Source organism: Neolamprologus multifasciatus, chromosome 18 (genome assembly GCF_963576455.1).
Source record: "Neolamprologus multifasciatus chromosome 18, fNeoMul1.2, whole genome shotgun sequence".
Classification (NCBI taxonomy): domain Eukaryota; kingdom Metazoa; phylum Chordata; class Actinopteri; order Cichliformes; family Cichlidae; genus Neolamprologus; species Neolamprologus multifasciatus.
In genome coordinates, this window is record NC_140456.1 from 2,203,985 (window position 1) to 2,219,790 (window position 15,806).

Below are 15,806 nucleotides of genomic sequence, written 5' to 3' on the forward strand. Positions count from 1 at the left end.
AATTTTTTTAAAGATTTTTTTTAGATTTACACAAATTTAGACAAAAAAATATAAGCAAAAAAAGAATATTACTTATACTATTATCACTGTTAAAATTTATCATTCAGGGTTGGGGGTTTTTTTTGCCCAAATTCCAGGCAAGACGCAGAAATTAGGCCAGAAGACGTTGCAGGCTCAAGGATGACTTGCTTAATGTCTTCAATGAAGTACCACGCCTTGTCACCAGGAATTAACTCAGCGGTTTGTCAGTCTTCAAACATTCACCATTATCATTAGTTACAAGGTTTTTTCTCATGACCTTCATCAAAAACTATTCCTTGTCATAGTTAGGGATGGGTATCGTTTAGGTTTTATCCGATACCAGTACCAAACCGGTACTTTTGAAAGTGAGAAGTACATAACACCACTGCACTAAATATTGATTGAAACAGTTAGTAATTGAGTTAATAATGAAATATAAATAATGTTTATTTCCATGAGAAATGAACATAACAGTATGGTTAAATGTCAAAGCATAGATAAGGCTGTGACACTCTACACTGACTATTGAATTTCAACTTGATTTCCTCACTTGGAGTCATTAGTCATTTGTTATTGGCAAGTTGATAATCAGAGTAGACATTGGACCTGCTGTTGGAGTAGCACTTTGGTCTTTTTTTGTTTGTTTTCATTTGTTTTGAAATGTGACAAGAAATATACAAAAAGACAAAAAGTCATAAATGACAGTTGGTTTTTCAGTCAGACTCCCTTTGTCGAGTCTGTTTCTCCTCTAAAAAATGGGAACATTTCACTGGGTAAACAGTTTCCACAGCGGGTTCTACACTAGTTCTTTTTTTCTACGTATGGTAAGTGGGGGTAGTTTGACGCTGATCCACAGTCAGTGTGTAATTTGCAGCAGGTTGCTGTAGCGTCTGCCAGCAGGTGGGCAGTTAAAACCAACTAAAACCACATATGCACTGCTGTAGATGCAGCAACTGCAAGATTTTAAGCACATATAAGAATGAATACAAGTTTAAATGTGTGCTCAAGGATGTTATTACTCAATCAAACGCCAATGACAAAATAATTGTATTTCACAAAACAGTTTACTGCTGCTTTGAGGGGTTGTGCTGTTCTCCTGTCTTTATGACTTATGTTGGGTCTAAACACACAAACCAGAGGCCAGAAACCAACTACTAACTTTAATAAAATAATCATAATAATAATAAAATCACTGTTTTTGTTGATGCACTTTGGTGCCTTGAAAAGACCAAATTGTTCTCAGCATACAATTTTTTGTAAAAGCAATCAAACTTTGTTATCTGTTGACACATAAAATTGTAATATTAAGTTAATGTATACCTACAAACAGTGAGTTGTTATTATTCCTTATTGGATTATGTGTCTCACTCTCAGGAAAAAAGCTTTACATGCAGTGAGAGTTACGCGTAAAAGCTCGTAAAAACATATAAAGGACTTATTTACTGACTAAGTTTACATACGAGGTATAATAGACTGCACAAATAATGACTAAATGTTAGACTGACTTTCCCACTGTTTCAGGTACACTCCAGCAGTATTGCACTTAAACCTGAAAGTGTCATAAATGTCTGTTTTGCAGGCCAAATGAACTCAAAACAACTTTAAAAATATAAAAATAATTGTAAAATATTTTAATTTAAAAATAATGACAGTGCTGAAAGCAGGAATTGAAATACTAGAAGTAGTTTTGAATTTCAAATTCAGTTTTATTTTTACAGCACGTAATCACTACAACAGTTTTCTCAGGGTACTTTATATTGTAAGGTAAAGATCGCACAACAAAGCAACAAAAAGAGAAAAAAAACAATCACATGACCCCTTTGAGCAAGCGCTTTGGTGATAGTGGGAAGGAAAAATTCCCTTTTAACAGGAAGAAACCTCCAGCAGAACCAGGCTCAGGCAACTGGGGGGGGGTTAGGGGAGGAAGACTGGACGACCTTTTTGTGTTTTTCTAGGAGAAAACACAACAAGGGAGCACAAAACTGTGAGCGAAGAAAAAACTGTAGAGGAAGCATCCGGGAGGATGAATCTAACTGAGAAGTAAGGCGAGGGATGTCAGTCTAAGTAGAAAGCACAAGAGACAAAATACTAATAAGATGAAGCAGGAAGTGACAAAATACGGGAACAGAAAAGTGGACTCGACACAGAGAACAAGAGGACAGCAAAACAAACTCAGGAAACGAACTGTAATTACAAAAAGTTTACATTTTCAAGAACAAACTAAGCAGAAAGATGGAAAAGTGAAAAAAATAAACCATAAGCAAACTAAGAAACAAAATGAAGATATTTACCAACAACAGAACTTGTTGGTAAATATTAAAAATTACAATCGTAAAAATAAATCTTGTTTTCGCAGTTGTCATGTGGCACATTGAACCTGTGGAGAAATAATTGATCAGCATGAATGTTCAATAATGTAAACCTTTGTTTGTTAGTTAGAGAATCCACTCCCCAAACCATGTTGTTTTCCAGAAAGTTACAAATTCACATTTTAGTTTTGTCTGAGCATCTTCAGTTTGCAGATAATGCTCATAAAGTTTAAATATATTATTGTTTTTCTCTTTGTACAGTCAGCAAGTCATGTGATTTTCTGTCCTGCCACCTGATTAAAGATCTGGGGCGGTCCCTATGAAAGAGGATATAGTGTGTAAAACTGCAGCCTTCCCTAGGACACTCAAACATTCCTGCTGTAAGTACGCTGATGCTCTCTCCGTCTTTTTAATGTTCTCCTGTACACTGCTGTGGATCTTTGCTAAATTCTGTCATCATTTAAGTCATTTCACAAAGGTCACAGGGCAAAGGTGAATGCTGTGTGTAACCTGGTGCTTCCATCTCTGTGTTTTGCTTCTTACTTAAGCATTGGTTTTGATGAAGGTAAGGACTAAATCTAAAAAAGAAATGTGCACGAGAGCTTTATATCAAAATTATTTTTTTAAAGCTAAAGTGTATCTTAAGTTATTCATTTATTTAACATTTTACATTTTAAAGCACAACTTGCTTTTAAATCTGTTTTTGTTTGTTATACAGACGTTATGTATGGTGCAGTATTCAAAAGATTCTCTATCTTCTTTATGCCAAGCTAATTATTTATTCATTAATGAAACCAAATGTTTTTGTGGTGTTTGTGATCTTCACTCTAAAGACTAAAGACTGACGTATGTCATGAAATGGTGTCGTTTAAAGAAATCAGCCAGTCAGGAGAAATGTTTTGGAGGATCAGCGGGGAACAGTCTGATATTCAGACAAATGGTTGAACATTACTGGTTAAGAGTAATGCTTATAAAAATGTACAAATCTAACTAAAACACAATTTACTGTTTATTATATGTGATGACTGATATTCTGGTGTCAGCTGTAGAAAAAATAAACTACTTTTGGATATTATGGATTTTTTTGTAGTTAAGACTTAAGGAAGCATTGCATAAAATATGTCATATTTTCACTCACTAGCTTTTTCTGGGACAATGGAAAAAGTAAAAAGTGTACTCTACATTAGTAATTATGAAAATGATTTTTAATATTTCTGACCTGACTGACAAGAACTGCAATTCCTATGCAAATTGCTTCTCTTCTTTGATCAAATGTGTCAGAAAATACATGAACGTAACTAACAGTTACCGATGTTTAATGTAACCTTTACAATAATTACATTTAGGAACATGATGTGTTTGAGTTTACGGACTGAGGTTTATCAGAAAATAAACCTTATATAAGTTATAAATAACTATAAACATATTTTACAGCAGAGGCAACATTATTCTAGCCCAGCACTGGGTCTCTTTTATTTACAGTAACCAAATCAATCAGAATCACAATACTTATCAACATCAAATGATGAGAATAGGAAGTCGAACACAGCGTAGAGAATCTGGTCATTTTAAAAAAATAAAATGCCTAAAAGACTCAATGCTTCACCTCTGAAACGCTCAAACGTTTCATTTGGATGGCCCTGGTATTTTGCATACTGTCTCAAAAATAGCATATATTAACCTTTAATTTGTTACTTTGTTACTATACTTAAGTCGAATTTTTGTTATTTTTTCTGACAACTTTCGACTTTTACTCCCTATTTACTCCTAACCTTTTCAAAACAAGCCCATTAATTTAAGCCTAAACAGTAATACATGAATGTGTTACTGTGAATGTGTATTAATCATCAGGAGATGTTGCATAAAAAGAAATGAAAGACCCCAAATCGTGTGCTGTATTGGGTTGTTAGTGGGGGGTGTTAAAGTGGGCTGGTGTTTTTGTTTAATTTATCTTTTTGGCACAACACAAGAACAACTGCAAGCTTAAGTTACTTCTGCATAGCTACAGTACTCCTACTGAAGACGAAAGGCAGGAAAGGTAACGCCTTGTCGCTGTGGCAGGTAATTTGAAGTGCAGCGTTTCTATCAGTTCAACAAACATCAGCAAACACACAAACTGTTTGTGTGCCGTTTGTATCACAGCGTGTTGCTCAACACGCTGTGATACAAACACGCTTGGTCAAGCTGCTGTATTTCACAGGGAGAGAAAAGAAAGAGCTCACTTCAGTCAGAGATGGAGAAAAATAAGAAAGACGTGACAGGTGAGGAAGAAGAGAGCTTAGATTTAAAGATAAGGACTGCTCAGTGGTGTTTGATAAACTGGACATGTAAAGCTTACAAGTCCTTATGTGTTTAAATCAGATGTTGGGTCTGTACAAGTTACATTATGTTTTTTTATATTACATATATATTTCATATAACAAACTGAGGCAGACTAACTGTGTTATTTAAAGGTTACATGAAAATCCTCTGCAGGTTAGTGCAGGATAAACAGGTTAGGTTGCTACAATGTGTGACTGGTGCACAATGGCTGTGGTTTCATGGTCAGAGTTCGGTTACATCAACTGTAGCAGAGATTCATATGATTTTTAGCTGATGATTTTATTTTTTAGAAATAAAATGTAGACTGAAATAAAGTTTGTATTTCTATCTACTAATATTATTTTATTATGACAATAATATAGCACATGGTTCAGTTGGCTTTGTATAACAATAGGTGGTAGAAATGTTCTTTAAGGAGCTACTTTTACTTTCTTACTTTGAGTACATTTCAGAGCCTGTACTTCAGTAAAGAAGTTAAAGCAGTACTTTGTGTTATCTGCTCAGATACAGAGATGGATGCTGAAGCTAGCAGAACGATGGAGGTCGCGACGCTCGGCCGGCCCTTCAGCCTCGGGATGCTGTATGACTGCCGCCAGGATTTAGTCATACCTGGTAAGGATTCATGCGTAGTAATTCAATATACAGTGGTATGCAAAAGTTAGTTAATTAACTTTTAATTAATTAATTTGTTGGTTAAGTTGGTTGTTTGGATCAGCAATTCCATGTAAATATATCATATAGCAGATGAACACAAAGATATTTGAGAAATGAAATGAAGTTTATTGGATTTATAGAAAGTGTGCAATAATTGTTTAAACACAATCAGGCAGGTGCATAAATTTGGTCACCCCAACAGAAAAATTATATCAATATTTAGTAGATCCTCCTTTTGCAGAAATAACAGCCTCTAATTGCTTCCTATAGCTTCCAGTGAGAGTCTGGATTGTGGTTGAAGGTATTTTGGATCTTTCATCTTTACAAAACATCTCCAGTTCAGTCAGGTTTGATGGTTTCCGAGCATGGACAGCCTGCTTTAAGTCACACGATAGATTTTCAATAGTATTCAGGTCTGGACTGAGACGGCCATTCCAGGACGTTGTACTTGTTCCTCTGCATGAATGCCTTAGTGGATTTTGAGCAGTGTTTCGGGTCGTTGTCTCGTTGAAATATCCAGCCTCGGCGCAAAATCAACTATGTCACTGATTCTTGAACATTGTTGTCAAGAATCTGCTGATACTGACTGGAATCCATGCGACCCTCAGTTTTAACAAGGTTCCCAGTCGCTGCACTGGCCACACAGCCCCACAGCATGATGGAACCACCACCACATTTTACTGTGTTTCTCTTGGAATGCTGTGTTCTGTTTCCGCCATGCATAACACCCCTTGTTATGCCCAAATAGCTCAATTTTAGTTTCATCAGTCCACAGCGCCTTATTCCAGAATGAAGCTGGCTTGTCCAAATGTGCTTTAGCAAACCTCAAACGACTCTGTTTGTGGCATGTGCGTAGAAAAGGCTTCTTCTGCATCACTCTCCCATACAGCATCTCCTTGTGCAAAGTGTGCTGAATAGTTGAACGATGCACAGTGACACCATCTGCAACAAGATGATGTTCTAGGTCTTTGTAGCCGTTCTCACCATCCTTCACCACCCTCTGCTTATCTAAGATTTCTCTTGAGCTGCCACTTTGGGCCTTAACTAGAACTGTTCTGTGGTCTTCCATTTCCTCAATATGTTCCTCACAGTGGAAACTGACAATCTCTGAGACAGCTTTTTGTATTCTCCCCTAAACCATGATGTTGAACAACCTTTATTTTCAGGTCATTTGAGAGTTGTTTTTTTGAGGTTCCCATGCTGCCACTCTTCAAAGATGCAAAGAGGAAAAAAACTTGCAATTGGCCACTTTAAACACCGTTTCCAATGATTGGATTCACCTGTGTATGTAGTTCAAGGGTCAGTGAGCTTACCAAACAAATTTTGTTTACCAATAATTAGTGCTAAAGGTAAACAAATCAATAAATGACAAGGGTGCCCAAATTTATGCATCTTCCTAATATTTTAAGTTTTGCCTATAGTTTAAGTAACTATTGCACACTTTCTGTAAATCCTATAAACTTCATTTCACTCAAATATCATTGTGTTCATCTGCTATATGATATATTTACATGGAATTGCTGATCCAAAAAACCAATGATTTATGAAGAAAAATCATGATAATTATCAGGGGTTCCCAAACTTACCACAGTACGTGAACTAAAGTCCACAATCCCATCATCAATTCTGAATAGAAATAAATATCGTTCTTGACATAAACACATTTGTTTTAATAAAAAGAAAACAATGTTACAAAATACAGTAAATGTGAAAACTGATGAGTGCACCACTGTGGTTCAGTGGTTAGCACTGTAGTCTCAGGGTTTGGTTTGAAATCAGGCCGGGCCCTTTTTGAGTGGAGGCATGCATGTCAGGTTAACTGGTGATTCTAATTTGGCCCCATGTGTAAATGGGAGCATGAATGGTTGTCTGTCCCTATGTGTTGGTCCTCCAGCACAGTGTACTATGACAGATAAGACATATAACACTGAACTGATAAGTAGAACTGGGAAATGGATGTATAGAGGGAGGGATGAGAATATTGTTCAATGTGGAAAAAAATTAGACTAATGCCAGCTGTCTGTGAACAATATGCTGTGTTTACCAGACTTGGAGACACCCAAAGTGTCATAAGCATGTGTCACGCAACTTACAAAAGTAAAGATTTTACACTTTAACAAATACTTAAAACTAAGGATATTTCCTGTACTGCTATTATTTTAGCTAGCTTTACAAGTTCAGTTTTCTTTTTAAATGCCTTTTTTTTTAGATCACTGAAGTTTATCTTCACGACTTGTCTTTGTTCAATTTTAGTTAAATATATTAACTTTAGTGCACCGATGCTCATTTTAAGCCACCATCTGCATTCCAGTGGCAAGAGGTGCTATTTAGTGAAGTTTAGTTGCTTTTAAAGGTAGACTTTTGAAAATATCATTTTTAATGTTCTCACACATGTAATTTGTTTTGCTGAGCTTGAAAACAACTTTCTTATTACTAAAAATAAAGAGGCAATCCATCTGGTTAAAGCTACAAAGAAAATATCCAGTATTCTGAAGCTCCACAATGAAAAACACAAAAGCATCGATGTTCTTGCCATTTTTCATTGTTTCCATCCATCCATTCGCTTCTACTTATCCTCTTCAGGGTCGTGGGGGGCGCTGGAGCCTGTCCCAGCTGTCACAGGGCGAGAGGCGGGGTACACCCTGGACAGGTCGCCAGGCTGTCGCAGGGCTAACACACAGAGACAGACAACCATTCGCGCTCACATTCACTCCCGCATTCACACCTAGGGGCAATTTGGATTAATCAATTAACCTATCCCCACAGTGTGTTTCTATCCAAAATAAAAAAATATTTTAACTTGTATTTTTTAACAGGAATGACACTGTGGGACTGTAATGACCTGGAAAAAGATAGACGAGAACAAGAACAACCTAACACTGAATGTGAAATAGTTGCATCTGAATCAATTGAGGACAAATCTTCAGCATTAAATGTTGAAGCATCCCTGAAGGCAAGTTTCTTGGGAGGACTGGTTGAGGTTGGAGGATCAGCCAAATACCTCAATGATCACAAAACATCCAAATACCAGGCCAGAGTGACACTGAACTACAAAACTACAACAAAGTTCCAGGAACTGTCAATGAATCACCTTGGAAGAGGCAACGTAAAACATCCCTATGTTTTTGAGCAAGGAATAGCAACTCATGTAGTCACAGGTATCCTTTATGGGGCTCAAGCTTTCTTTGTGTTTGACCGTGAGGTTTCTAAAGAGGAAGCTCATCAAGACATCCAGGGCAGCTTGAAGGTGATGATCAAGAAGATCCCCTTGCTTTCCATAGAGGGTGAAGGGTCCCTGAAAATGGAAGATAAGGACAAAAAAAGTGTTGAGAAATTCTCCTGCAGATTCTATGGAGACTTTTGCCTTCAGAAACCTCCAACAACATTTCAGGAAGCTGTAGAAGTCTACAAAAGCCTTCCAACATTACTAGGAACCAATGGCGAAAAGGCCGTACCAATGAAGGTCTGGCTGTTACCTTTGACCAGTTTAGATTCTTGTGCTGCTAAACTTGTCCGTCAGATAAGTATAAGACTAGTTCAGGAATCACAGAGCGTCCTGGAGGACTTCAGTGAACTGGAAATGAGGTGTAACGATGCACTGAGAACTTCCACTGTCCAACAGTTCCCACAGATTAGCAAAAAACTGAAAAGTTTTAAAGAAATGTGTTCAGAGTTCAAGCTGGGATTTCAGCAAATGTTAGCGAAGAGACTACCATCAATCAGAGGAGGAGGAGAAGAGGAGGCTGAACTCGCTGAGATCCTGAAGAAGAGACATTCTTCACCTTTCAACAGCAAAAACCTGACTGAGTGGATGGACTGTAAAGAGAGAGAAATCAGTATCTTAAAGTCTTTCACCAACATGATGAAAAACACCAAGACTGTCCCATCTCAGAATAATCTACATAAAGAACTTCTCAGTGCAGAGCATGGCCTGTGTTTTGTTTTCACCTCACTGGGGAAGGATGAACCGTACCTCTCAGCTTTATCAGACTACCTGAAAGAAACAACCAAAACAGACGTTCACGTTTATCATACTTACAATGTAGAGAAGGAACAATGGTACCTTTCAAAAGAAGTAGCCGATGAAATGAGGACGAAAGCAAAACTCTTCAGTGATTTTGCAGAGGCCAACAAGGAAAACAAGAACATTAGGTTCCTGACAGTGGGGTTAACTAATGAGACTCAGAAAAGTTCCAGCATCTACCTTTATGAAGGTGGATTTGCTGTCAGTGAGAACTTTGAGCCTCCTTCAAAGCCTGAAACTGTGACAGCAGCTGACATAAACCACAACAGTGTGACACTGAAGATTTCTCCACCCAGGTTTGGAGCAGAGAACATCACCTCCTACTCTGTTGAGTACTGTGTCAGTGGAGAGGATGGATGGCAGCAGAAGACAGAAGCAAAGGCTGAAGAAGTCACAGTGAGAGATCTGAAGCCAAACACAGAGTATGTGTTCAGATGCAGAGCAGTGACCTCAGCAGGTGTCGGACCAGCTAATGTAATCAGTGATGCCATTAAAACTTTACCCTGCGGCCCTCCTGGAAAACCTCAAGCTCAGCCATATTCAAGTGAGATATCAGTGAGCTGGGAGAAGCCTGTTGAGCTTGGAGAGGATGTCCAGATATTGAGTTACATAGTGGAATACGCAAAAACAGATAGCAGCTCAACAATAAATGACCTCGAGTGGAATGAAGCAATTTCAGGAGGTGAGAAGGCCATCATTTCAGGGCTTCAGTCAGAGACACAATATGCAGTCAGGGTCAGATGTGACTGTGGTGTAGATGGAAGAAGCAAGGAAAGCATCATTGTTAATGTCTGCACAACAAAGCGTGAATTTGCACGTCTTGCTGAGTACCTAAAACATATCAGCAAGAAAGCAAACTCAAAGCTGCCCTCAGTTTACAAACTGCCCCTGGAAGAAAACGATATGGACATAGATGGATGTCGGAGGTATATCTTCGGCAAAGAAAGCATGAGGCAGAATCGCACAATAATGCTTCTTGGAGCAACAGGATCAGGAAAGTCTACTCTCATCAATGGAATGATCAACTACATTGTTGGTGTAGAGTGGAACGACGGTTTCAGATTTAAGTTAGTTGATGAGGATCCAACAAGTTCACAAGCTCACAGTCAGACATCTGAAGTCACTGTGCATGAAATCCACCACCAGGAAGGCTTTAAAATCCCGTTCTCCATGACCATTGTGGACACTCCAGGTTTTGGAGATACAAGAGGAGTAGCAAGAGACAAGGAGATCACAGAGCAAATCCGCAGGCTTTTCACCTCTCCTAATGGAGTCAGTGAGATTGATGCCGTGTGTTTTGTTACCCAGGCCTCTCTTGCACGACTAACAGCAACACAGAAATATGTGTTTGACTCGGTGCTCTCCATTTTTGGCAAAGATGTGGCAGAGAACATTGAAATGCTGGTGACTTTTGCTGATGGCAAAGAACCACCAGTTCTTGAGGCAATAACCGTTTCTGCAGTCCCGTGTCCAAAAAATGAGTTAGGGCTTCCGGTTCACTTCAAGTTCAATAACTCAGCATTATTTGCAGACAACAGATGCAACAGAGACTGTGAAGTGGATTTTGATGAAGATGATGCCAGCTTTGATGAAATGTTTTGGAAGATGGGAGCCAAGAGTATGGAGAAGTTCTTCACTGCTTTGGGTAAAATGGAAACCAAAAGCTTGCTAATGACCAAAGAAGTCTTAAAGGAGCGCAAACAGCTTGAAACAGCCATTGAAGGTTTGCAGCCACAAGTTAGAACTGGATTAGCAAAGCTTGAAGAAATTAAGACAACCAAAGAAAAGATCAAAGAGTATGAAGCAGTCATAACTTCAAATGAAAACTTTGAGATTGAGGTGGATGTTATTAAACCAGTCAAAAAACCAATCACAGAGAAAGGAGCATTCATCACCAACTGCCAGAAATGTTCAATAACATGTCACTACCCATGTGTAATAGCACAAGATAGTGAGAAACGTGGCTGTGCATCAATGGATATGAACGGCATGTGCACTGTCTGTCCTGGAAAATGCATTTGGAGTGTGCATTTCAATCAGAAATACAGCTGGGAGTATGTTCAAGTGAAAGAGAAGCAGACAGTGCAAGAGCTGAAAAGCAAGTATGAAACAGCTAATAAAGAAAAGATGACTGTTCAGGAACTGATTGAGAGGCAGGAAGAAGAGATTGTTCACCTTCAGGACATGATGGTGTCCCTCATGGATCAGTCAGCTCAGTGTATAACTCGACTGCAAGAGATCAGCCTGAGGCCAAACCCTCTGACAACCCCAGAGTACATTGACATGATGATTGAGGGAGAAAGATCAGAGGCCAAAGAGGGTTACCAGGCTCGAATCAAATCTTTGGAGGCAATGAAAGAGAGGGCAAATCTTATCTCCAAGGTAACGCGACGAGACAAACTTTCAAAAACGGAGGAGGAATTATCCAAGGAAAGAAAGGAAAAGAAGGAAAAGAAAGGCTTCTTTAAGAAAGTTCTAAATTTATTTGTATATTCAGGTTAATATTACGAAGGTCTACAGATATGTTGGAGGTGTTATGAGGATTAAACAATTTAAAGAAGCTTGATAAAACGTGCTAAGCATGTAAAATAAAAAGAGGCCAAGCTAGAGTTGATGCTAAAACTATAGTTTACAATGCTGAATAAACTTTCTCTTCAAGTTGTTATCTGTTTCATTGCAATCTCCCAACAATCATTAAATTAAACCAGAATTTATGAGCAGTTTCTTGTCTATGTGGAAAATTTTCTTTTTAACATGTTTAATGATCTCTGACAGCTGGACCACTGCTGCCAGATGTTTTTTATTTTTATTATTAAAAAAAAAAATCAGTAGAATAACTTTTTGTCTTAATTACAGGTCATTCCTGTTTTGGTAGCTTGATGTATTTAAGATCACCATGGTAACAGATGTCAAAATAACTGCTGTCAATTGTCAATCATTTAACAGTTGTAGTTTAATGCAGTGTCTGTAACTCTCAGCCTGTTGACACTACAGCATGGTTTTTCTTGTGATTCAGTCCTTTTGTTTTTTGTTCCAATGTGATTTGGAAAAACGTGTCTAGAAATGCTCGTTAAATAATCACATTTACATTTGAATGTTAGGATGTCTGAGATGTGACATTAAATGATTATCCTGGATTCTTTCTGTTTCAAGCTCTTTATTAATTTCTCTGTTTTAGCTTCACTTGGACTGAATTAATGAACTGTAGGTGATGTGACTGTCATAGAAGATGAAGTATTTTTCTTTGCATATTTATCATTATTTTTTATTATTATTAGATCTAATGTAGACCATGACATACTTTAACAATGATTATCAGTACATAACTGGAACAAAACATCCACACAAAGTCTTTGATTTGAAAACTGTGCGAGCATTTACAGAGCTGATTATGACGTAGCTGCCATAGAAAATGACTGATTATTAAACCAGCTGCTCTTGCAGCTCTACGTGAGCTTTAGTCCTCCAGAGTCTCTCCAATAGTGATGTAAACCAATGCTGGAATAAGGAAGTGATGCTACCTGAGTCTCTGTAACAAGTTTAAAGAAACCAAACACACCTGCATAGATTGTGTAGAAAAATAAATAAAATGTTGTCATTAAATTCTGTTCAGGTGAAGTTTATTACACATCAGTTTCACACAGACTGAGTTATTTTCTGATAATTGAGGTGCATCTGAAAGTGTGTCTGCTGGTTTTAGTTAAAACTGACTGGTTAAATTCCAGGGTTTTTTTTTAACCGTTTTTAAAGAATAAATTCTTATGTGAAAGTGCTAATAGTTTTAGATGTTTACTGCTTTAACTGTGTTAATATTGTTACTTCTGCTCCAGCACATATGCAGAACATCTGTAATCTTCTTCCACACACAGAGAAAGTGCATGTCTTCAAAATGACTGGGGATGAGAATCTGTTCCAGTAGTTAATTTCCTTGGAATTGCCAGTGGAATCATTTATTGCCTACTTATTCCTCTTATTGGTTCCACCTGCTACAATCAGCTGATTTCAGTTCGTGTGCAGAGACACAACAGTAATGCAATTTGCAGCAGGAATATGGACCTTACTTACTTTTTATTGCACATCCTGCTAACACAACTTCGGCTATTTGTAAGGACCTGCACAGACAGCATGCTAACGTGAAGCTAGCCAAGTGTTCTGTATTCCCAGAGGAAATACACTAGACTGAATGTCCTGTCTTTGATAAGAAGCCAATGAAAATGGATAAGAGAATCAATGAGAAATCAAATTTATGTTTTATTCATAATGAAATCAGCCACTAAATTCTTATCAGTTCCCATCTTTACTAGTGACCAGTAGCAGTTTTTGATACGGGCGACATGGGTGGTTGCCTGGGGCGGCATCGTGGTGGCGGCGGCATCACGGGCATCGGCAAAAAAAAAAAAAAAATTGCTCGTACTCATGCTGCCCCGACATCAGCCAGCGCATATTGGGAATGGTACAGGCACCGATCGGTTTTCTATCGCCCATTTGCTGGGAGTAAGGGCGCCCTCCGTTTGCAAGGTGCGCCTGCTGCTTGCGGCACAGGGAGGAGAGGGCGGGGCTGCGGGGGAGTCTCTGGTGGCTGGAGCAGCATCTAATAACCAACTCGCAAAATAAAACAAAACAACAAACACGAAAACACCAGACATCATGATACAGACTTATAATCTGCACCAATGTTTTATCAAAATTCTCTACGCGAAAAGTGAGCGCGAGAGCCCTCGGTGCTCCTGCTCGCTGCTGAAGTCAAAGTAAACTTTATTGTCATCTCCGCTACAGACAGTCCAGTATATAGAGAGACGAGACGACGAGGCTCCAGTTACAGCAGTGCAAGCAAACAAACAATAAATATAAGAAGAGTAAGAAAATAAATATACACTTTAGGACCAGGAGTAAAGGGATCAATAACAATTTAACTTTTATAATTTACAGTTTGATGATTTAATGTCTCACACACACAGTGGCGTGTCTAGAAAATTCTTGTTGGGGGGGGCGGTAGGGGCACAGATTTGGAGAAGGGTGGCAGATGTAATTGGCAGATAATGTTAAAAAAAATTCTACCAACCGTTCACCATAATTCAATAACCCTGTAAACCTAATAACCGAATGTGCTTTTAACTCTTATTAGAATGAGATTTTAACCACTACGGTGCAAAGTTTTTAGATACTGTGTTGATAAAGTACAAGAGATACAATCAGTCAGTGTTTATTCAGCAGTCAAGGACAGCAATATTTGCATAGTATTTTTACTGACATACTGACACAGCTTTTCGGTCAGAGGTGCTCTTGTGATTTAAGCCGGGTAGAGTAGATTTATGTGTTGATGCTGCCTGCTTCATCTCTACGACCGGCTGCTGAGTGATATTTACACCCCGGCTGGATTACAAACTTTAACCACGTGTTGAACTTTGGCCCAGCGTTGATACCTCTTGTATAGTATAGTATAGTACTTGTATAGTATAATGACATCTTCTTGGCTTAATGTATGATGGTGGATAAATGAAATGTACAAAGAAAATTTAACTATATCACAAAAGATCATCTATCTTTGAAACATCAAATGACCGGAGCAGAACTTGTCAACTAGTCTGAAAATAAGTTATACAGTAACAGTCAAAGACACACCTTCTCATGTGTCACATTTCTATTCATTCAAAACACTTATGCATAGCTGTGTTTTATACAGCTCTTACAGACTGCAAAGTACAGGCTGACGTGAGTATTTAATGTAAGAGTTTCAAGAGCAGACACAGCGCACACGTCAAACAGGCTTCATGCGCCCTTTTAGTGACTTTAACAATATTATAAATTTTAATATCGGTCTAGCTGACATTACGTTATGTACGCAGCGCGCAATTTGAGAAGCCAAAGGTTCAAATTAGTTGGGAGCACCTTCACTTAATTATAACAGTGGTTATGTTAGGAAAACAGTTCTGTATACCGGATACTAAATTGCGTTAATGTCAGCGGCTAACGTATTAACTAACGTATTAGCATTAACAGCAAGCTACAATGACAAGTAACAAAAACAAAACAGTAAAAAGGTTTTAATGAAAATGTTTTACCTTTTCCAACAGTCCCAGAATCAGAGCTTCAAAGACCAGCAGGTACTGAAGACTGTTATCCGCTTCGCTGTCATCAGCCGTGAGAAAGTGTTTTTTCCCTTAGAAAGTTCAAGGCCCGCCGGTCGCGCAATTTGTCCGCGCATGCACATCCCAACGATTGACGCCCCCCCCCCCCGTCTTTCGGAAGGTTGCCACAGTACGACGTGTTCTAACGTGACTCTCTCTCTCTGTGTCATTTATTTGGCTCGAAACACATATTAACAAATTGCTCAGTGATCAACAAGTACTCAGATCCTTTACCTAAGCAGTGTGCTTTGTCAAAACTAAGTGTGTCGGTAATGAACATATAAGTGTGTTCACTACACTGACATTCTGTTGTGCAATTCTTTGGCCCCCACCCCTGCCACCAGTATA

At 38.4% G+C, this 15,806-nt stretch overlaps 1 protein-coding gene across 1 annotated transcript; it reads left to right on the top strand.

Moving 5' to 3' along the window:
- Window positions 1–724: 724 nt before the first annotated feature.
- Window positions 725–15,165, top strand: LOC146496976 (uncharacterized). The gene is made up of 4 exons (XM_085140599.1): window positions 725–845; window positions 2,592–2,710; window positions 5,157–5,264; window positions 8,123–15,165. The coding sequence occupies exons 2-4, from the start codon at window positions 2,650–2,652 to the stop codon at window positions 11,830–11,832; spliced, it is 3,879 nt and encodes a 1,292-aa protein (XP_084996725.1). The 5' UTR covers window positions 725–845; window positions 2,592–2,649; the 3' UTR covers window positions 11,833–15,165.
- The last annotated feature ends 641 nt before the right edge of the window (window positions 15,166–15,806 follow it).

Excerpts from the sequence above, each read along its gene's own strand:
- LOC146496976 (XM_085140599.1), top strand. The coding sequence starts at position 2,650 with ATGAAAGAGGATATAGTGTGTAAAACTGCAGCCTTCCCTAGGACACTC. Across the intron at positions 2,711-5,156 it reads GACACTCAAACATTCCTGCT|ATACAGAGATGGATGCTGAA; the intron begins GTAAGTACGCTG and ends TTATCTGCTCAG. Across the intron at positions 5,265-8,122 it reads CCAGGATTTAGTCATACCTG|GAATGACACTGTGGGACTGT; the intron begins GTAAGGATTCAT and ends ATTTTTTAACAG.